This window comes from Ovis canadensis, chromosome 3 (assembly GCF_042477335.2).
Source record: "Ovis canadensis isolate MfBH-ARS-UI-01 breed Bighorn chromosome 3, ARS-UI_OviCan_v2, whole genome shotgun sequence".
In the NCBI taxonomy this organism is placed as follows: domain Eukaryota; kingdom Metazoa; phylum Chordata; class Mammalia; order Artiodactyla; family Bovidae; genus Ovis; species Ovis canadensis.
In genome coordinates this window covers 188,301,320-188,322,388 of record NC_091247.1, presented here as the reverse complement: position 1 = coordinate 188,322,388, position 21,069 = coordinate 188,301,320, and the positions used below count along the sequence as shown (strand labels likewise).

The following is a 21,069-nucleotide window of genomic DNA, read 5'->3' as shown; positions in this document are numbered from 1 at the left end:
TCTAAGCCTGCATGCCTAATTTGGTGCAACATAATCATCTGGAAACAATACACTGACTAGCAGAATATTAACATGGGATATTATGCTAAGATCAAATTTTAGTCTGATAGAGATTTTAAGTCGTTTAACAGTGTACACTTTGCAACATAAATTTGTTACCATGCTTTTGCTTGCAATACAGAAAATGCACACAGAAAAGAATTTAAAGAGGAAATTATCCTGCACTTTTTGAATTTCAAGCCATTGGTATTTAAATTTTGGTTGTTAAACTGCATGTTTTAACATATCTTTTAACAGTTAATTCAGGACAGCAGAAGAGAAACTAAAACTGTGAGTCTTGCTTCACAATGAAAATGTTGGTACCCCTGGTTTTCACCCTGGTTTTCAGAAACACTTGTCTTCAAAACCATTGAAGAACTTGTTTGTAACAGTGGCATCTATCTCTCATTGTCTTTGTTATGTTTATTGTTTCTCTTATTCAACTAACTTCTAAGATGGTATTAATTCTAGTTTTAACATTGTTTTAAATAATAACAGCCTTCCTCACCATTTTCTATTACCTTCAAGAATAGTGTTGAATTTAATATTTTGGTTAGGAAATTAAAATTCTGGAGATGAAAATTGTACTTTTGGACTTTTCCTCTTTAAAGGTTCTGAGGTCTGTCCAGTGCTGATAGTCCTCTTAGGCTTCTTTCCTATGCTTTCTTATGCACTTGTCACCCTAAATATGTAGCTTAACATGTGCCTCAACAGCTTAAGCAAATTCAGAGCATACAGGGGGACTGTGAGAGTTTGAGACTGTTGCCAGTTCTTGATAAAATAATCTTTAAGTTATTCAGACCCATTCTTACTTTTATTTTTGCCATTCAGCTCCTTTCCTTATTTATTGTCCAGGTTTAAGATTCTGAACCTCAGATAAAACCTTATAATTAAATGTCTTATCTTCTCTCAGCCCACTATATTAAGATTTTAAGAGAACCATTTAAATCACTGCTTTTTATTTTACTCATGGCTTCACCTTGAATTTGCTCACTCTCTCCTTAAGATTTCATATGTAGATCTATCACTAATGTGTAGTTAACGGGCATTTAGAAATACAATTACTCATTTAAAAAGTAGTATATAAATATTCCACCTATATATTGATAAACATCATCTTTAATATATATTTTAGAGAGAAATTTTGGGTAGTGTTTTGAATCAGTATGATACAAAAAACATTTAACAATTGCTATAACATTGTTAAATTTATATAAAGTCATTTTTATTTCTATAATTCTGAATGCCATTTTATCTTCATTTTAGATTGTAAAATCTTAAAGAATATCTAAAAACATGTCTTAAATATTGGTAAATTAGTGCTCCCTGTTACCTTAAACAGTCATTTCTCTTTTATAAATCAAGACTAACAGATATCCTAAAAAAGAAGGTGCGAAAGCACTTGTGGTTAATGACAACCCTAGATTTCTTTTAGCAGATCCTTTCTCATGGGTTTGTCATATTCCACATTTTAGGCAGCTTAATGTCATTATTGGGCCTTCCAGGTGGCTCAGTGGTAAAGAATCCACCTGCCAATGTAGGAGACGCGGGTTTGATCCCTGGGTCGGGAAGATCCCCTGGCGGAGGAAATGGCAACCCACTCCAGTATTCTTGCCTAGAGAATCGCATGGACAGAGGAACCTGGTGGACAATCGTCCGTGGCGTCACAAAGAGCTGGACACAACTTAACACACACACACACACGCACAAGCATGCATGCAAGCTCATAAAATCATGAGTGTGTTCTTGTTTCTGTTAATTAAAGGATTCCTACTTTTATCCTGTGACCATAAGGAACATAAACTGACTTGAGAAATATATAAAGTCTTAACTTTTGGAGACATGAGTTCATTGAACTTTCAGACAGATCACAGTTCAACAGTGTTTAAAGTTACTTTGAAGAAATAATGTGAATAGCAGTTTTGGCTTTCCTTGTGCTTTTAATGGCAGTCTTGTTTTAGAGGCTAGCTCATATTTTCTCCACAATCTCTAGTGTTAGAGGTTGGAGAGGAGGAAAAACTTCAAAAAGTTAACAAGTAATAAAAAAGGAATTTAAGATATCCTGGCTGAGGCCTTGCCAGCAGTTTAGAACAGAACCTGTTACTTAGACAGCTCAGGGTTCCAGTCGCACATGCCAGTCACCATCTCTTTCAGACCCTGCTATCTCTGAATAGATTAAACTCCAGATGGGTACTAGATGGGTATTCTCCTCGACTCTTATAAAAAAAAATTAACTTTGTTTAGATAATGCCAGTTTGATATGGTTGGTACAGGTCTTGGAACGTTTTTTTCAGGTTGCATCTGGAGGTGGTGGGGTTGGAGATGCTGTTCAAGAACCGACAACAGGCAACTGGAGAGGGATGCTGAAAACTTCAAAAGCTGAGGAGTTACTAGCTGAGGAAAAATCAAAACCAATTCCAATTATGCCAGCCAGTCCACAAAAAGGCCATGCTGTGAATTTGCTAGATGTGGTAAGCTGTAGAATTTGGTTGAGGACAAAGAACCAAATTACCAAGGACGTATTTTAAAAGACAGAAGGAACTGGTATCTCAAAAACGTACTGTTATGTGTTGTCATTTCAAAATGGCACAACAGTAAATTTGTTCTCCCCCTCACCCAATTTAGCCAGTTCCTGTTGCACGAAAACTATCTGCCCGTGAACAGCGAGATTGTGAAGTTATTGAACGACTCATCAAATCATATTTTCTTATTGTCAGAAAGAATATTCAAGACAGGTTAGTATTATGTATATAAATCAGACTAGAATACTGCTGGATAATTTCTTAATCATTTTGAAAATATATGTATTTTTAAAAATTTAGGTTTTTATTCTCAAAGAAATGGATTATTTGATTGTTTTGCAGTGTGCCAAAGGCAGTAATGCATTTTTTGGTTAATCATGTGAAAGATACTCTTCAGAGTGAGTTAGTAGGACAGCTGTATAAATCATCCTTACTGGATGATCTTCTGACTGAATCCGAGGACATGGCACAGCGTAGGAAAGAAGCAGCTGATATGCTAAAGGTAAACTGGGAATTAAAAAAAAATCTTCTTATTTGGGTTGTAGGTATAAACATTTATTATTTAAAATGCTTGGAGAGAGAGAGAGATATATATATATAGTCTTTGTATGATGGCTAAATATTACTCTGTTGGCACTTTATTCAATTCAAATTTCAGAGAAGATATGAATCAACCACATATAAGGTGGAGAGATTATCCTATATTAATTCAGGTTCTTTGGTATATAATTTAAACATTTACAATTTTTATCATCTTCTTTAATGCAGGCATTACAAGGAGCCAGTCAAATTATTGCTGAAATCCGAGAGACTCATCTTTGGTGAAGAGATCTATGTAATCCTGAAATTTTGTTGACTTGTTAGTCCTGCCTACTTGAGTAGAATTTTATTTATGAACTCCTGTGTCTTGCAGTGATAGGAATCTGCTCATGTGAAGACTGGCTATAAACTGAAAATTGTACTCTGTATTCCGGAACAAATCACACATTTAATCCAAATAATAAATGGCTATTTCTAAAATTTCCTAGTATATATAAAATACGTCAAGTCTGTCTTGTGACAGTTTCATTTGAACTTAAAAGGAACCATTAATAGTTCTAGTTGTACAAGCAGTTTGTCTGTGAATAAGATGACCTGTGTGATCTTCTAGTAGTCCTAAAGCTGCTGCCACAGCCCTTCGAGAAGAATGCACCAAGACACCATTTCATACGACTATGATGCATGCACTATATAAACCGACCTGGCTTTGGAAAGAGATGAGTTAACAAGTTACTCACGTAGTCACTGTTCCAATTATCTTTTGATTTAGTTTTATTGAGCTTCTCTGCAACCTTTGATGTGTCTGTAAGAAAGCTGAACACATGAGAGGATCTGTAACACTGACAGTGATGTGATGTGCATAATGTGTAGCTACTGTCCTTCCACTTCTGGGTCCACTTTCCCCTGGTGCATTAAAAATTAAAATTCCTTTGATCTTACTTAAACTTGGAAGCATGAATTATGTTTTACTGCATTAAGAACAGCCATCTAGCCTTGATTATCTAGTAAGACTTGGTCATGACCATTTCCTTTTAGTTTTTAGGAGAACTAGTAAATTCTCCTTGGCTTTCAAATGTAGTAGTAGTAATCCAGTAATCCATCTATAAATTGGATCCCACAGACCACACTTCAAGATTCACCTGGAGGAGGGTCTTAGAACCAAATACTGTACTGATTTTAAGTGTATCTTCTCTAAGTTTCTCTAAGGATTAGTTGGTAATAGTTATTACTTTTGCTTCACACCAACAAAGTAGATTAGAATAAAGGTACGAAAATAATGATGGGGCTTTATTATTCACAGAAAAACATCCTGACACACACATACTCCTAAATGCTCTCAGAGGGTTGGGAGTGAGGTTTAGAACACATTTTACCAAAATTCCCCAGATTATTCTTGATATGAATTACATAATAAATTTTAAGATGAATTATATATTGCAGATATTAAATTTATTTTTATGTTATGACATTTATGAAGAAATACTGGCAGGAACATATGAGTGATACTCACTGTACTGAGAAACAAGATCAGCAAGTGATCTCAAACATAACAGATTCAGTCTGATGATACAGGACTATGAATCTGTTTGCAGTACCATTTTCATAGAATACATGCTTCCAAAATGTTTATTAGCATACTTTAAAATCACTCTGCCATTATTAAATATTAGTTTGAAATTATAGCCATCCACGATTCATGTATTTGAGATAGATCAGATGATTACCATTCTAGTCTAACTTTTAATTTGTAAAGGGGGACTGAACCTTATAATGCACCTTTTTCCAGCAAACTTCAAATTGAAAACATTACCTGCTATGGTAATGCACTTGTTAGTACTACACACCATGTACAAAGAAAATCAGGCAAGATAGGTACAGAAAGAGGAAACCTCCTTTTGTTGGCCCTTAAACCGAGTGAAGTTCTGAAATGTAGAGATGATCTCTGACTTACAATGGATACCTGTATGTTCTTACTTTGTAAATAAAGTTGCTAGTCTGAAGTGACATTAAAAAGCTTGTCAATAAGTGAATTCTTCCTAACTACTCCCAGAAGAGTACATGCAAATCTACTTTGGAACATAGCAATATAGCTTATGCTATATAAAAGTTTAATGACTTTTTTCTTTTTATAATTGAGGTTTAATTATAATACATCTCCATTTTTTTGCATATGAAGATGACTTGCTCCAAATAATCCAGGTAGTAAATAGCTAGAATTTGAATTCTAAAGCCATGCTTTGCTGCTTGTAAGATTTTCTAGAACAAACCTGATTGTTAACCATTTTGTGTGTATGTGTGTGTTTTACTTGATCCTCAAGTGATCAAGTGAAATTAAGGAAATCAAGAAAAATCAATGATCTGATTTTTTAGATGTTGCAAACAGTTCTGGAGAATCAACTTGCCTAAAGAATGTAGAGCTTAATTTGACTAAATCTTGATTCCAGATCCTTTAAATTTGGCCTGAAAACTTCCCTTCCTGGAATATCTTGATATTCTCATATGTTTGGATATGAGTGTATCCACTCATATAATAGTGTATGATAATAGTGTATCTACTGTTTTATCTTGTTGTCTCTATTTTATCATGTTGTTTACTTAACTTTTTGGTTCATCTCAAGCTGCAATCTGCTTGGGGACAGAAGTTGAAACTTATAGACTAATTTAGAAGTTGACAAATTTATAAAACATTCCCACCTTTTTTACTGAGTTAAAACAAGGCTGATGAGTAAATTTAATTTCATGGAAACACAGGCGACTGGAACACTGAATTATAAACTTCCTGAAAAGTCATGTACTGATTTTTCTTCAAAAAGAAACGATTTCTACTGTAATTTCTAATGCTGTTTATGGCTTCCTCTAACATTTCTCTTTTTTTATAGAATTTGCTTCCTGAACAACAACCAGAAAAATCCAGTGATATATTTACCTGATACAAGAGCAAGGACAGGATAGGAAACTTAGCATTTAGTTATTCATGAAGCATAATTATTAAAAGAGATTAAACCTAGAAATCATGCTTTTTCTGTGTTAGTCTTTAATATTTAAGGATCAGGAAATAAAATATTCCACAAACTTAACCAACCTGTATGAACAATGAAATTACTCACACTGAGGCCTAGAATATACTCCAGTCTTTGTTTTGAGTTGCGTAAGTGAAGATATAAATTTGTATATCTTGATAATGAATGATGGATGTTTCAACACCAGAAGGAGTTTTCATCATAGCCGAAGCCATTTTATAATGTAGAAGTTCCTTTTTCCTATTTTAAGTAATGAAAGTCCATTCTTAAGAATATGTTGTCCAACAACTAAAACACTCTCAGGATTTGTTACTTGTCTGTGATTTATACTGACTCCACCTTCTGTAATCATCCGATACCTAAAAATAGAAATGTTTAGTAACTAGATAAATCTGATTATTGTTGACCACTCCCAACAATACACATATATCATTATTTCACCTAAATTTCAAAGGCTAATTGAAACCATTTAGCACTGAATTATTATCTTCATATTTGCTAGATTCTGCCTCCCCTTTAGTTCTTTTAAAGGAACAGATGGAAGAAATTCAACTAAAATTTTACAACAAGCTGAGCAACCCCACTATGCCCCTCAAGTAAAGATGACACAGACTGAGTATGAGAGGGCCTGTGTGAATCTGTGTACTTAGGGCCTCTGATCTTGTGATCTTCTCAAACTGACTATCCCTGAGCCAAGTGATCCCAGCAATTGTGGTTCCTTAAACCAATTCTCTAATGCTGGAGAAAAAATTTACCAGGTTAGACTTAGTAAGAGTACAGTAATACTGTACAGAAAATTTAAGTTATTTTCAGCAATAAGTACTCTCAGTTTTCACTTTATTCTCAGACTAACCTAACATCTATAAGGAATGAGATGCCATTATCAGGAAAACACCATCTCTGGAAACACATGCTATGAAATATAACCGGGAACCTAAAAGTTAAATAACCTTACCCTCGGGGACCATCTGGAATGGCATTTGCTTTGCGGCACGTATCTAGGACGCTTGTTCCAGGGTCAAGAACTAATTCAGAAAATGAAGCTTCTTTAAACAATTCTTTTAACTCTTGATCAGACATGACTTCCAGCGCATCTATGCTGCTGTGATAAAGGGCTTGTGTACACCTGGAAAACATGTTTTGAGAACCACATCACATTGACAGCTTATACAGATACGTGTTCTACTACCTGATAAACAGTTATGAAGTACCTATTATATTCCAGATGGGAAGTTTTTCAAACATTTTTCAAACATTTATCTTATATAATTTATAAGCTTAATTCAGGACAATCTTTTTTCCTAGTAAATGAAGGCTAGTATTTTAAACTGGTTAACACTGACAGTCCTCGTTAATGGTAAAAGGTAACTCTTAAAACAGTGGCTCCAAATGTTCTGCAGTCTCTTAACTAATTAATCAAGTGATCTTTATTCTACAAGGTCACCTTTTAGCAGAGGCCAGCCCTTCTTGTCCATGAACAAGCTTTGTTACTTCTGCAGCAAGTCGCTTCTGAGGACCCCGCTTTTCTGGCTCTGTGACATGCAGCTGCATGATGTGGTCAATCTCTGGAAGAGGCAGAAAAGTGAAGAGCTTCAGGTATCTTTGGGGTTAAAAAAAAAAAAAAAGCCTGTTAGAGTTATATAACATACCTAGTTTTTGTCTCCCCCCTGTTTTAGATTATGGAATACAACATGCAGAAATGTACCAAAAATATGATAATAATACAGCATCACCCCAATTGAAGATTTAATTTTGCCATCTTTGTTTCCAATACTTTCTTTTTAAAAGTAACAGTCCAGATACAGATGACCCCATCCCCATCATATATATATTATTCTTGCTTCAGAGACATCATCAAAAATGCTCAGCTGGGTGACTCTCAAGCCAGAATCAAGATTGCTGGGAGAAATAACAATCTGATATGCAGATGATACCACCCTAATGGCAGAAAGTGAAGAGGAACTGAAGAGCTTCTTGGCAAGGGTGAAAAAAGAGTGAAAATGCTGGCTTAAAACTCAGCTTTCAAAAAATGAAGATCATGGCATCCGGTCCCATCTTCATGGCAGATAGATGCGGAAACAATGGAAACAGTGACAAACTATTTTCCTGGGCTCCAGAATCACTGCAGATGGTGACTGCAGCCATGAAATTTAAAAGACACTTGCTCCTTGGAAGAAAAGCTATCACAGCGTATTAAACCTAGATAGCATATTAAAAGCAAAGACATCACTTGCCTACAAAAATCTGTATAGTCAAAGCTGTGGTTTTTCCAGTAGTCATGTAGGCTGTTGAGAGTTGGACCATAAAGGCTAAGCACAGAAGAATTGATACTTTGAAATTGTGGTGCTGGAGAAGACTCTTGAGAGTCCCTTGGACAGAAAGGAGATCAAACCAGTCAATCCTAAAGGAAAACCCTGAATATTCATTGGAAGGACTGATGCTGAAGCTCCAATACCTGATGCAAAGAGCAAACTCTTTGTAAAAGACACTGATGTTGGGAAAGATTGAGGGAAAGAGGAGGAGGCAACACAGGATGAGATGGTTAGATGGCATCACTGACTCAATGGACATAAGTCTGAGCAAACTCCAGGAGACAGTGAAGGGCAGGAAAGCCTGGAGTGCCACATTCACAGGGCTGCAAAGAGTTAGACACGACTTTGCAACTGAACAACAATAACAGATACACAACAGTGCTCCTACCCAAGGAAGCACAATTGCATCACGTCCCCTTACACTTCACGGTGACCACTCTCCCGATTTTGATGGTAGTCACGACCTTGTTTATATTTTTACCATCTCAGTATGCCTCCCTAAACAGCATCACTTAGTTTTGCCTCTTTTTAGACTTTGTATAAACAGAATCATACAGAACATGTTTTTTTTTGACTACTCTGGCACATCAGATTTCCTTGGTGGCTCAGATGGTAAAGTGTTTGCCTACAATGTGGGAGACCTGGGTTTGATCCCTGGGTCAGAAAGATCCTTTGGAGAAAGAAATGACAACTCACTCCAGTACTCTTGCCTGGAAAATCCCATGGACGGAGAAGCCTGGTAGGCTACAATTCATGGGTCGCAAAGAGTCGGACACGACTGAGTGACTTCACTCACTGGCACATCATGATGTTGGCGATGCACCCGTGTTGCTGTGTGTGCAGCTGCTGAATACAGCATTCCACATTAAAAATGGTTCACAATATATTTATTTTGGTGTGGATATTTTGTGTTGTTCCTACTCCTGGACAGTAGTTAATGGTGCTGCTACGACTATTCCCATGTATTTCTCTTGGTGCACGAATCTGTCAGTGATGTGCCCAGGGGAGGGACTGCTGGTATTAACACAAGTCATAAATATATTCTACTGAGTAGGTACAGCCACACATTTTCCCAAGTGGTTCTATATGTATAATGTAAGTGCTTGACATTAAGCTTCTGACTGCTTCATGCTAAAGTATCCATTTCAAAGACACTGATCTCGAATAAACAACTGCCAGTTGTATGTCATCAGTTCAGTTCAGTCGCTCAGTCGTGTCCGACTCTGCGACCCCATGAACCACAGCACGCCAGGCCTCCCTGTCCATCACCAACTCCCAGAGTTCACCCACCAACTAGGTAAGGAGCCAGGCTACCCCCACTGATGAAAATCCCCTTTTAGAAAACCCTGGGGAACTGAGATAACTGACTGCCTGAATGACCCCTCTCCAGCCTTCCCACTCCCTAGTTTTCCCTGTTTTAAATTAGCCAGTGAAGAGTGAACCTGCAGAATCCTGCTGCTGCTGCTGCTAAGTCTCCAGTTGTGTCCGACTCTGTGAGACCCCACAGATGGCAGCCCACCAGGCTCTGCCGTCCCTGGGATTCTCTAGGCAAGAACACTGGAGTGGGTTGCCATTTCCTTCTCCAATGCATGAAAGTGAAAAGTGAAAGTGAAGTCGCTCAGTAAGTGTTCCACTCTTCGTGACCCCATGGACTACAGCCTACCAGGCTTCTCCGTCCATGGGATTTTCCAGGCAAGATTCTGGAGTGGGTTGCCATTGCCTTCTCCTAGGCACCCCAATAAAGGCAGACCCCTGGGTCGGTCCTCCCTCCCTTTCTATCGTTGACTCACTGTGCCTGTGCCCTTCAGAAACTAAGTAATACATTTTATTTTTTAAGGTTCCCTGGTGATTGTTGCTGAGGCATTTCTTATAGTCATTTTAATAAGGACCACAAGTCCAGTCTAGTCACGAGTTTGGCTCTGGCCAAGGAAATGTCCCACAAGTAGTATGGGCCCAGGTGAGGGCCACCCCCTGCCCCAACCAGGCATTTCTAGCTGATGGTAACACTACCAACAGGTTGAGGCCCACATAACTGGCAAAAGCATAGTTGGCAGGACTGCATGACTGCCATTTAGCTTCGACTAGTTTACTAACTGGCTAACCCAGATGGATAAAACATTTGCAAGGGTAGCAGTGTATGCTGGAGGTCCATAATGCTAAGTTGTTTGCATATTGCCTCATGTTACCTCAGTATTCATCCCAAAATGTCACTGCTGCCACAATTCAACGATATCTGTAGTATTGTGATCAACAATCAAAGTCATATCCTCTAATGAGATGATCAGATCACTAATTAGAAAAGCCTTGATTGACTACTAATGTACATGAAGATCCTTTACATCTCAGGGTAAGGAGAGCTAAGGAGAGTGGAATGGATCCCAACGCTATTTATTATCACTGCCCAACCTGAGGCTCTGAGTGCAAGGCAAAGGAAAGGATACTCACATACGTACGGAGGAAAGAGACCTGCCCTGTGAGTGAGTCATACTGGGACTATACTTCCTAACCTGGATGAATGGAACATCCTTGCAACAGGATAATAGCAGAGCAAAGAAAGAGAAATACAGCTGAGGTGTGCTGTTCCTCTGTCCCCGAAACCCAATGGGATACCATGGGTTCAGTATCAGGTGTGATGTTGTTGAACAATGGATAAATACAAATGCTCAGAACATCTTGTGCCAATGCCTTGTAAGAGCCCTGAGGAGGTACAGCAGCTCCTTGATAAATCAGAACCCCTATGGAGGCTTCCTGGGTATTGCTTACTGCTGCTGGGTACCAATATGCCAAGGCGCTAGTGTTATGCTCTAGAGGCCGAGGGCTTTCCCAAAGACCCTATGGTAACCTGCCATTGGAGGGACAGCCAAGTACTGGGGAGGATGACTGCAACACCCTGAAAAGGGAGGCAGCCACCTATGAAGAAGGCTCATGGGGATGTCTTCCACAAACTTTCTGGTGACGACATGTAAGATTATGAGAAACAGGAAGTAAAAACAGATCAAACATGACACCTTAACTGAAATTCTGTGCATAAGGAAGAAAAGGAAGGAGTTGATTGGCAATTGCAGGTTTTTAGAACCTAAATTGTTACTCATGGCTGCTGAAATGCATCAGCTGGCTGGTATCTAAAGATCCTAGAATCTACAACCTTCTCAGAGATCTATCTTCCAGGATATATGTTTCCTTCCTCTAAGAAACCAAAGATCTTGAGTCCCCTCAGATTTCCCCTGAATGGGACAGAATAAAGCAACATGCCTCATAAGATACCCCTGCCACCACTGGAAAGGCTGACAGGGTTATAGGCCTCCAGTGAGGATGAAGAGGGAGAAGAAAGGAAGGCAGATGATCCTAGACCCACCAGTATTCGTACCAGGGCCCTCCCTTGCCTCATTTGGACATTTACTGCCTGACTCTGGGCCCATCCTTCCACCACAGTGATTACTGCTAGAGGCCTGTCTCCTGCTGTGCAAAACTGGCATGGTCCAATTGGTTTATCATGTCTATGACCAGAGTGACTTAAATGACCCCCTCTTCATTCTAACCTTGAGTCTCTTTGACCCTAAGTCCAGAGAATTCTTCTTAAAAGGAGTTCTGTCTAGTCATGGGGTAATGCTTGTGCATTTTACTGGGTCTGTCAAAACCATTCAAAGGGCACTGGAGAGCAATGACAGGGTTCCTAGACATGGAGGAAATCACTCATCATTAAACCACCAGTACACTCAGGTACAACGTGTACTAGGCCTTTTCATGTTCTGGAGGCAACACATCCCTCACCTCTTACCAATTCTTTGCCACAATCACATGCAAGGCGCTGCCTTTCACTGGGGCGAGCCCAACAATACACTTGGGAAGCTGCCCAGCAGGCAGGCCAATGAGCCCTACCTTTAGTTCCATCTGGCTCCACATTCCAAGTCAGTACTTGACCATATCTGATTATGTCTCCTTGGAGTCTCTGGACCAAATATAAGTCTACTTGATTTCCTATGGATTTTGGATTAAATGGCTAACCCCAAAGGATTCTACCAGGATCTTTTAGAAACTGAGGCCCTAAACATCCCCCAACCAATACAACCACCTAATGCCCTGGGTTAGAGATGCCTCCTTGGTAAAATGAAAATGGTACCTTCAGGAGAGGGCTAACCTGGATATCAAAGCCTTTAAAAATGACAGGAGAATGGAGCTTCCCTCATGATCAGCTCCTTACCTAAGAGCTTTCTGGAGTTGGTAGTGGTGCTCCTGCTGCTTGGAGAGCCCCCTGGGACCAACTGTCTGAGATGGACAGGGAGTCCATATTCTTAACCAATGGCAGCACCACCACTGTATGTATGCACTGCAGCTAGCTGGAGGACTGCAGCATTCCCCGTGGTCTCAGGGGCCTCTCTAGCTGAAGAAGGCAGTCCTGACTCAGCCCAACTGGCAGAACTTGTAGCTGTTCACTTAGCCCTTGAAAGTGTAAGTCACTCAGTCATGGCCAGCTGTTTGCAAACCCCATGGGCTATGCAGTCCATGGAATTCTCCAAGCCTGAAGACTGAAGCTGTTCCCTTCTCCAGGGGATCTTCCCAACCCAGTGATCGAACCCAGGTCTCCTGCACTGCAGGCGGATTCTTTACCAGCTGAGCCACCAGGGAAGCCCTTAGTAAGCCAAAAAAAGAGACTGTTGGCAGATCTACATTTTCATAGACTCCTGGGCTACTGCTAATGACTTCGTGGTTTGGTCTGGCCAATGGCTAAGGGACAATTTTCTCATATAAGACAAGCCCATTTGGCCCAAACCTGGAAGGAGTCCCTAGTTCCTATCATTGCTATTCATGTTTCTGTTCAGAATACCTGCTCTGTGTGTGCGTGCTAAGTCGTTTCAGCCGTGTCTGAATCTTTGCGACCCTATGGACTGTAGCCCACCACTCCTCTGTCTAAGGGATTCTCTTGGCAAGAATACTAGCACCACCTGCGCTATGCTGGAAGCCATTTCAACAGTACTGCAGACTGTTGCAGTACTAAGCCCACCACACTCTACCCAGCACACACCCTACCAGCTCAAAAAAATGGGCTCACAATTCCTTGGGTCACTAAGGAATTCAGGCCTTGACAGCTTGGGCTTTAGTGAGCAGACTCACCATCATCTTAGCAACAGCCAAAGTTGTAACAGATGACTGTAGTCTCTGTTCCCAAACCAATGGAGGATATTCAGATGGGGACATATTCCCTGGGGAGACCAACCATGTTCCCATTGGCATTCAATTTCACTGGCCACTTCCCTTTTCTCCTGGGGCCTCCAGATACGCCTTCACAGTCACAGGACTTGTCTGGATGATGGAAATCTCTTGCTTCAGTAAATTTATTTTTGTGCCCTTTGGATTGCCAGGCATTACTGACTCTGACCCACTTTATCTCTCCAGAGACTAAACAATGGGCTTTCCAACATAGTATTTTTTGGAATTTCCATCTAGGTTATAGCCCCAGGCACCCGGCCTCACTGAGCATCATCAACTTCCTTAAAGAGACACTCCTGAAATTACTCTCAGGCAACTGGTCCCCAAAATGGACCGAACTCTTGCTCCAGACCCTCATCTTGCTTAATTCTCACCTCCTGGGCCTTCATATCCTATATACCAACTATTATACACTCACCCAAATCCCACTGTTGGTCCCCTCTGGCAATCCTTAAGATATGCTCTGAGAGAACTTTGTTTTCCTACTCAATAGTGGTTTTTCATGTTCTGTAGTAAAGTCTTAGATATTTAAAAACTTTAAGAATTATTCCTAAATTATTTTTGATGATCATTATGTCAGATGGCATTTTTTGGGAAAAATTCACTTATTCTTTGTTGCAGGTGTATTTCTCATTAATTTATATTCTTCCAAGAGTTTGACATATTATGAAACAACGAGAAAAATCACTTAAAAAAAAAAAAAGGATCTTCTTTTATGTTGAAGAAAAGGAGCTTTAGAGACAATGGTATAATAAAAGTCAAGTTTATGATGAAAGGAGTGAAAAACTAGAATATGCAAGCAATAATGTCCTGAGTACCTGCTAGATGTACATCACAAACTTGGCTCTAACTTTTTTAGCACCCACAGTAGTTTTCTGCTTTAACCAACAGTGTTTAACTACAATGTTACAGTGGTGTACTGCCTTAAATAGAATCTATGTTAAAATAAACAAAAACCAAAAAAACTATGAAGGGATGAAGGGTGCAAAGAGAGTCAATGACTAAAATTGTATCATGAGCTTAATGAACTTAATTTTTCTCAGCACACATTTATTAAGAACTCACCTTTCTACCAAATCATCTGGTTGCCTGAGAAAAAACTGATACAATTCAAATGGAGAGGTCTTATCTCTGTTTAGCCAAACAGCGTTGCCAGCAGACTTGCCCAGTTTCGCTCCAGTTGTACTTGTAATTAGAGGAACAGAGATTCCAAACACATCTTCTCCAGTCAACCTATGCATAAAGAAGAACTTTATTATGTGCTTCAAGCTCAAGTGGTGGCAGGTTCTGCTAATCATTCTCAGATTTCAGTGTGGTTTTTTGCTCCAAGAAACCTTCCTTAACCTTCTAAACCAGGGTTCTTGTCCATCTTTCTGCTTTCACAGCACCCTATTTTGACATTTGTCATTCTGAACTGCAACTGAACCAGTGACTCTGGGCAAGCCAAAGGGAAATGCCACATAATTGGGGCCTAGAAATTTTTAAAGGTTGGGTGGAAAGAGGAGAGAAAACTAGGTAAAGGTGTGGTCAGGTAGAGACACTAAAAGAGGTATTTTAGAGGATTTTTAAAATGAGTAGCATATGAGCTAGCCCTGTATTTCATCTCCCTCTAGAAACTGCCATTAAAGATACATTATTCACAAATATTTGGAGTTGAAAAAATTTTTTTCGAAATGCCAACCAATGACTAACACTTAGCTTCAAGGAAGGTGCAGAGCAAAAGCAGAAACTACTCAAGGTGGCCCAGTCACGTTCAGGTTATAAACAGTCTTTCAAATTAGAAACACAGAAGTTTCTTAGAAGTAGCAAACAGATACAATCTGAATCCTGGCTGCTGCTGCTGCTAAGTCGCTTCAGTCGTGTCCGACTCTGTGTGACCCCATAGACGGCAGCCCACCAGTCCCTGGGATTCTCCAGGCCAAGAACACTGGAGTGGGTTGCCATTTGCTTCTCCAGTGCATGAAAGTGAAAGTGAAGTTGCTCAGTCGTGTCTGACTAGTGGTGTCTATTTCCTTCAGAGCTCTAGAATATATCCCATACCTAATATCATTAATTCAGCACTTTAGTTCTCATTAGCCAGTGATATAAAATTAACCCCATTAGACTCTCAGGGGAAATAGAAGGGCTGAAACAAAGGGCGTCACTCCACAATATTAACAGTGCATTACAGGCTATTTGTGTGTAACTTATTTGACCTGAGATTTCTCCCGGCCTACAGGCGCTTACTTGTGGATGAACTCGTATCCAGACATGATATTGCCCAGCTGATCTGATCCACCCAGCTGGACCCGGCATCCATAATGCTGGAACAGGTAGTAGAAATCATAGGCCTGGAGCACCTGGTATAAAAACTCGGCCAAACTCATGCCTTCGGAGCTCTTGAGCCGAGCCTGCACACTCAGCCTGCTCAGCAGCGTTCCCATGCGGAAGTGGCCAGCCACTGCCGCTAGGAAGTCCACCAGGTCCTGCTTCTGGTACCACGCCGAATTGTCCAGCACGGTGAAACTGCCCCAGGTCCGCCCATTTGCAAAGAGCTGCTGGTGATTAGCCGCCAGGGCCTTTAGCCCTTGACTCAGGGCACGGGCGTTGCTGTGCACGCGCTCCGCATCCAGCGCCTCGCGCTCCTTGGTACGACCGCTTGGGTCTCCCAGGCGCGCCGTGGCGCCTCCCACCAGCGCGATCACGTTGTGGCCCGCTCGCTGGAAATGAAAAAGGCCCAAAAGCGCCAGCAGATGCCCGACATGAAGCGAGTCGGCCGTGGGGTCGAAGCCGCAGTAGATGGTCTGGGGAAATTTCCCACCCGTCCCGCGGTCGAAGAGCTCTGGGAGCTCTGTCTTTGTACCCCTCTCGGGGAAGAATTCCTTGAACAGACCCCGAGCCTTCTGCACCGCCAGCAACCCCTGAGCGGCCGAGTGGGCCTCACGCAGCCCCAAGGGCAAGACTCCTGACAGGCCTTGGGTACCAAGCCACGGACTCCGGTAAATGCACCGCAACATGGACGCCGCCATCTTGGCGGCGGCACGAAGGGAATGCTGGGACCTTAGAGGCCCACCACACCCCTCAGTTCCCGCCTCTTGAAATTCCTACAGAATTGGTCAGTGTGTTTCTGCGCATGCCCAACTGAGGCGGAGCTGTTACTTAGTTACTGATATCCTCAGCCTTGGAGTTCTGACTTCCTGGGTGGGGTTTCGGCTGAAAGTCCGGGAACGGTAAATTCCATAGACCTTATTTTCCTCCTTGGTAACGTGGATGTGTTTATAATAGTTCCTACTTCAGAGAGCTGATGTGAGGATTAAGAATTAAGACCTGAGAGTTCTAAAATATTATTTTTTGTTTAAACTTATTCTTGTCACCTAAGAAAAGTCGTGATGCACAAATTCTTTGAATTCTTGGCCCTATGGAAAAATTTTTTCACAGAGGTTGTGAGAAGTTAGGAATTGGTTTAACATCATGGAGAAATACTGAGGTGGCTTGGAGATGCAGTTTCCTAATGCTGATTCCCAAATAGATGGGAACGCCTCAGTCACCAGTATTTATTAGCTTCTCCAGGAGGTGGCAGTCTTGTCTAAACTATAACCATATATAATCTAATGAATTAAATGCAAAAGGCTCTGTTTAATTCATTTACTTCAATTACAGGTAACCAAGTGGGGCACAGCTTTGGCATCTGAGTGCTCAGTCGTGTCAGACTCGTTACAACCCCCATGAACTGTAGCCCGCCAATGTCCTCTGTCCGTGGGATTGGAATGGGTTGCCATTTTCTCCTCCAGGGGATCCTCCAGACCCAGGGATGGAACCCACTTTTGCTGCATTGCAGGCCGATTCTTTACCACTGAGCCATATGAAATTCAAATTAGTAATCACATTGCCACAGTAATAACCAGGTGCTATCAGTCCTCTCTGGGCTAGGAATGGGACTCTCACTGGCAGCTGGCTGGCAGGGATCCCAAGTCCAAAACTGCCACTTATTTTTTTAAAATTTTATTTATTATTTTTGGCTGCATTGAGTCTTTGTTGCTGTGTATGGTGTTACTCTGAGGGTTCCCAGGTGGCTTAGTGGTAAAGACTCTGCCTGCCGATGCAGGAAATGCCAGTTCGACTCCTGGGTCAGGAAGATTCCCTGGAAGAGGAAATGGCATCCCACTCCAGCTTTCTTGCCTGGAAAATCCCGCGGACAGAGGAGCCTGATGGGCTGAAGTCCATGGGGTTGTAGAGTGGGACATGACTAAGCAACTGAACACAGAGCACAGGGGCTTTCTCTAGTTGCTGCAAGTAGGCACTACACTTCGTTGTGGTGTGAGAGTTTCTCATTTTGGCAGCTTCTCTTGTTGCAGAGCTCTAGAGCGTGCCAGGCTTCATTAGTTGCAGGAGGGGGGTGCGGTAGTTACAGTACTTGGTCTCTAAAGTGTCTGTGGTGTGTGGCCTTAGCTGCTCTGTGGCATGTGGTTTTGAACCTGTGTCCCCTGCTCTGTCAGATGGACTCTTAAACACTGGGCCAACGGGGAATTCCAAAACTCCATTTTAGCATCTTATTTCTGGGATGACTTTCAATGTCAACTGTCTTAAATCGAGTTACCTGGGAAAGAGACTCCAATGGGAGATTGATGTGCATAATTACTGGGAACAACATCTGTACTGGAAAGATGGAAGCAGAGGGAGAAGTTGATTTGTGAACACATTGCAGTGGAGGCCACAGGCAACCCCCATAGGGGCTCTGGATCTGGAGTTTCCACTCAATGTCAACCTGAATATAGGCAAGGGGGCGTGTTTTTGTACCCTGTTTTTGACCATTCCTTAAAGGTGAGATGCCCCTGGGCAAAGCTTTGGCAGAGAGTGAGATGCAGAAGAGGACTCAGATATGAGCCATCAGCAAACAATACTCTCAGCAGCTGGGAGATGAAGTGCCTTGCTCCTGATGCAGGCATGTGGCCATGCTCCAAACTGTTCTTAGAGGAACTTTTCCAGTTCTTAACATTATAAAGTCATTTAACAAAATGATATCTTATTTTTAAAAATTTGTTTATTTATGTATGTAATTATCAGTGAAGTGAGTTTCATGAGAAATTTTAAAGAGTAATTTTGATAGAGTTTCATCAGGCTATGTAACATAACCCCAGATCCCATAATTTTCTTCCCCAAAGCACATAAACTGAATGTTTCTATTTAATATTAGCAAGGGCCAAATTGAATCTTGATAATTAAAATGAAGACACAGCAATATTTTCCTCAAGAAAATGAACATTTGAAGAGAGAAACATTTCTTTAAAAAAAGTTTATTTGGAAAAGACAGCCTCTTGAATCAGGTTTTGTATCTATACATTCATTCTGTCAATTACAGTGATATTTTAAAGTGCATTGAATCATTGAATGTCTATCATTATCTTTCTCCCTCAGTTTAAAAGATACCAGGTTCAAAAAATATTTGCAGTTCCATCTGGTGCTGAAGAAAATAAGCAGGGTGTGTTCTAGCTTTCATGTTGTTATTCAACATATCTTAATATTTGCCATCATAACCAATTTAGCTGCATTCTTATTTCATACCACTTTGATCAGGGATATATAGTTCAGTATGTGTAGCAAGAAATTTTCCTGAGCACATGTCATGGTATATTTTTAGTATTTTTAGTACCTAACACACGGGAAGATTTGAACATTTTCAAAGGAGTATCTTTCATTCTTGAGGTTTCTGGTTAATATGACAGGTGACTTTTACAGGTATGTTAGTAATTTTATATGAGGAATTATGCCTTCATGTTGTGGTGTAATTAGTCACTTCAAGAAATCATACTTCTTAGAGAACTATGTTCCTGTTTCACCTTACTTGATGACATGCTTAAAGGTAGATGGTGAGAAACAGAAAAATCTTATTGGAGGTTAGAATTTATTATCTAATTTATTATTGGGCCTTTATAGATTTGAGTCTGTCTTTTTAAATTTAGTTGTGTTTTATGAACATGTAGTGAAATCTGGTATAGAAGGTAGTATCAGAACAGGTCCTATGTGAGACTTGACAGTGGCTCAATGACAGCAAGTTATTTCCTTTTATAATTTGTCTTGGTGTAATAGGAAAAGTGAAACTTTGTCCAAAGATGGAAGCATTTGAAGAAGGTGGGACATTTTAATCTTTGGAATTATATACATGACTCAAGTTCTATGAAACTGGAACTTGAGCTTGGGGTAAGTAAAGGTGCACAAGTTATTTTTTGCTGTTTTTATTAGTTTTGAAAGTGAACAAACGGTGTTAAAAAATATTTTAGAAAATATGGTTTATCTCAACTGTTGTAACTTTAGGTTAGCTGACTTTGGATTAGTGGGACATCTATTTCACAACTACTCTTTCCTGAAACAAAATGCCACATAAATATTCATTTTGAAAGAATCTTTGTTTTATATGATTTGATTTTTAAAATGTAAACAATTATAAATATAAGAGCATTTAAAAAACACAAAAATAATACAGATTAATAGTGTTTTAACTAGTCTCTCACAAGTTATGCCCACAGTTTAAAGTTAGTCATGCATGCGTGCTAAGTCACTTCAGTTGTGTTCGACTCTTTGCTACCCTGTGGACTATAGCCCACCAAGCACCTCTGTCCAAGGGATTTTCCAGGCAAGAATACTGGAATGGGCTGCCATGCCCTCCTCCTGAGGATCTTTCTGACTTAGGGGTTGAACCCATGTCTCTTGGATCTCCTGCATTGGCAGGTGCACTACCACCAGTGCACTGGGGAAGCCCTTAGAGTTAGGCGCTCCCACATAATTCTGAAGCGTCTGTCTGCAGCACGGTGCAAGCTACAGCAGAGGCCTGCTTGGGGCTGCAATAGGAACTAATCCAGAGGTGACAGGAAAACGATGGCAGAAAGGAGTCTGAGAGTTCTGGTCATTAAAATGGCTATAAAATGTTGTTCTTATTTGTGTTTCCTTTTTTCTCCTGGAGACTAGAAGTATAGGTTTGTTCTGGCACATACGTGGTAACACAGGATGCAAAGCAGTGATTAGGAATAAGGAATAGAAATTGTAAGGTATTTGGTGATGGCCTTCCTTCCAAATAAATTATTTCCATGGTATTTCTAATTAATCAATCTGCCTCATAATTTCATCCTTTCTCATGGCTTCACTGTGGCTAATCTTGAAACACCATAAATCCTAAAGAACCCTCCCACTCTGCCCAGCCTTACCTACACACCAATCCTTCCCCTTTCATTCCAAACAAATTCCTTCCAGAAAGTTTCCTTTGCATTAGTGGGATAAGAGAAAGATGTTTTTACTATCCAAGTTTTCATGTCTCTTAAAATATATTAAAATGTGAAATTAATAATGCTCATTGTCCTCACAAAAAGGCCATTAAATTTAATTAAAAGTACAAATTTATGTAGGCCAAGTGCCTTGAAAGCTAGTCTCTATCCTTTTATTGAAGTAGCTCTGATG

The 21,069-nt window shown here is 40.4% G+C and overlaps 2 protein-coding genes and 1 long non-coding RNA gene across 8 annotated transcripts in view; 2 read left to right on the top strand and 1 right to left on the bottom strand.

The window, feature by feature from the left end:
• Positions 1–5,114, top strand: part of DNM1L (dynamin 1 like) — a 64,080-nt gene extending 58,966 nt beyond the window's left edge. For 4 of the 6 annotated variants that reach the window (XM_069585381.1, XM_069585379.1, XM_069585383.1 and 1 more), the window contains 5 exons: positions 298–330; positions 2,334–2,510; positions 2,665–2,774; positions 2,904–3,063; positions 3,330–5,114. In XM_069585381.1, the coding sequence (XP_069441482.1) occupies positions 298–330; positions 2,334–2,510; positions 2,665–2,774; positions 2,904–3,063; positions 3,330–3,386 (537 nt within the window). In that variant the 3' untranslated portion in view covers positions 3,387–5,114. The remainder of the gene's footprint in view (positions 1–297; positions 331–2,333; positions 2,511–2,664; positions 2,775–2,903; positions 3,064–3,329) is intronic. The other 2 variants (XM_069585382.1, XM_069585380.1) reach the window with 1 other exon arrangement.
• A 1,004-nt stretch (positions 5,115–6,118) lies between these two features.
• Positions 6,119–16,774, bottom strand: YARS2 (tyrosyl-tRNA synthetase 2). Its single transcript, XM_069585385.1, has 5 exons — positions 15,868–16,774; positions 14,707–14,874; positions 7,566–7,721; positions 7,077–7,247; positions 6,119–6,480 (listed from the first exon to the last, which is right to left on the bottom strand). The coding sequence occupies exons 1-5, from the start codon at positions 16,647–16,649 to the stop codon at positions 6,321–6,323; spliced, it is 1,437 nt and encodes a 478-aa protein (XP_069441486.1). The 5' UTR covers positions 16,650–16,774; the 3' UTR covers positions 6,119–6,320.
• Positions 6,184–9,319, top strand: LOC138437672 (uncharacterized). The gene is made up of 2 exons (XR_011256105.1): positions 6,184–7,717; positions 7,968–9,319. It is a non-coding gene; the product is annotated as an uncharacterized lncRNA (long non-coding RNA).
• Positions 16,775–21,069: the final 4,295 nt, after the last annotated feature.

Excerpts from the sequence above, each read along its gene's own strand:
- YARS2 (XM_069585385.1), bottom strand. The coding sequence starts at position 16,649 with ATGGCGGCGTCCATGTTGCGGTGCATTTACCGGAGTCCGTGGCTTGGT. Across the intron at positions 14,875-15,867 it reads GGATACGAGTTCATCCACAA|GTTGACTGGAGAAGATGTGT; the intron begins GTAAGCGCCTGT and ends CTTTATGCATAG. Across the intron at positions 7,722-14,706 it reads CCAGATGATTTGGTAGAAAG|ATACCTGAAGCTCTTCACTT; the intron begins GTGAGTTCTTAA and ends TTAACCCCAAAG.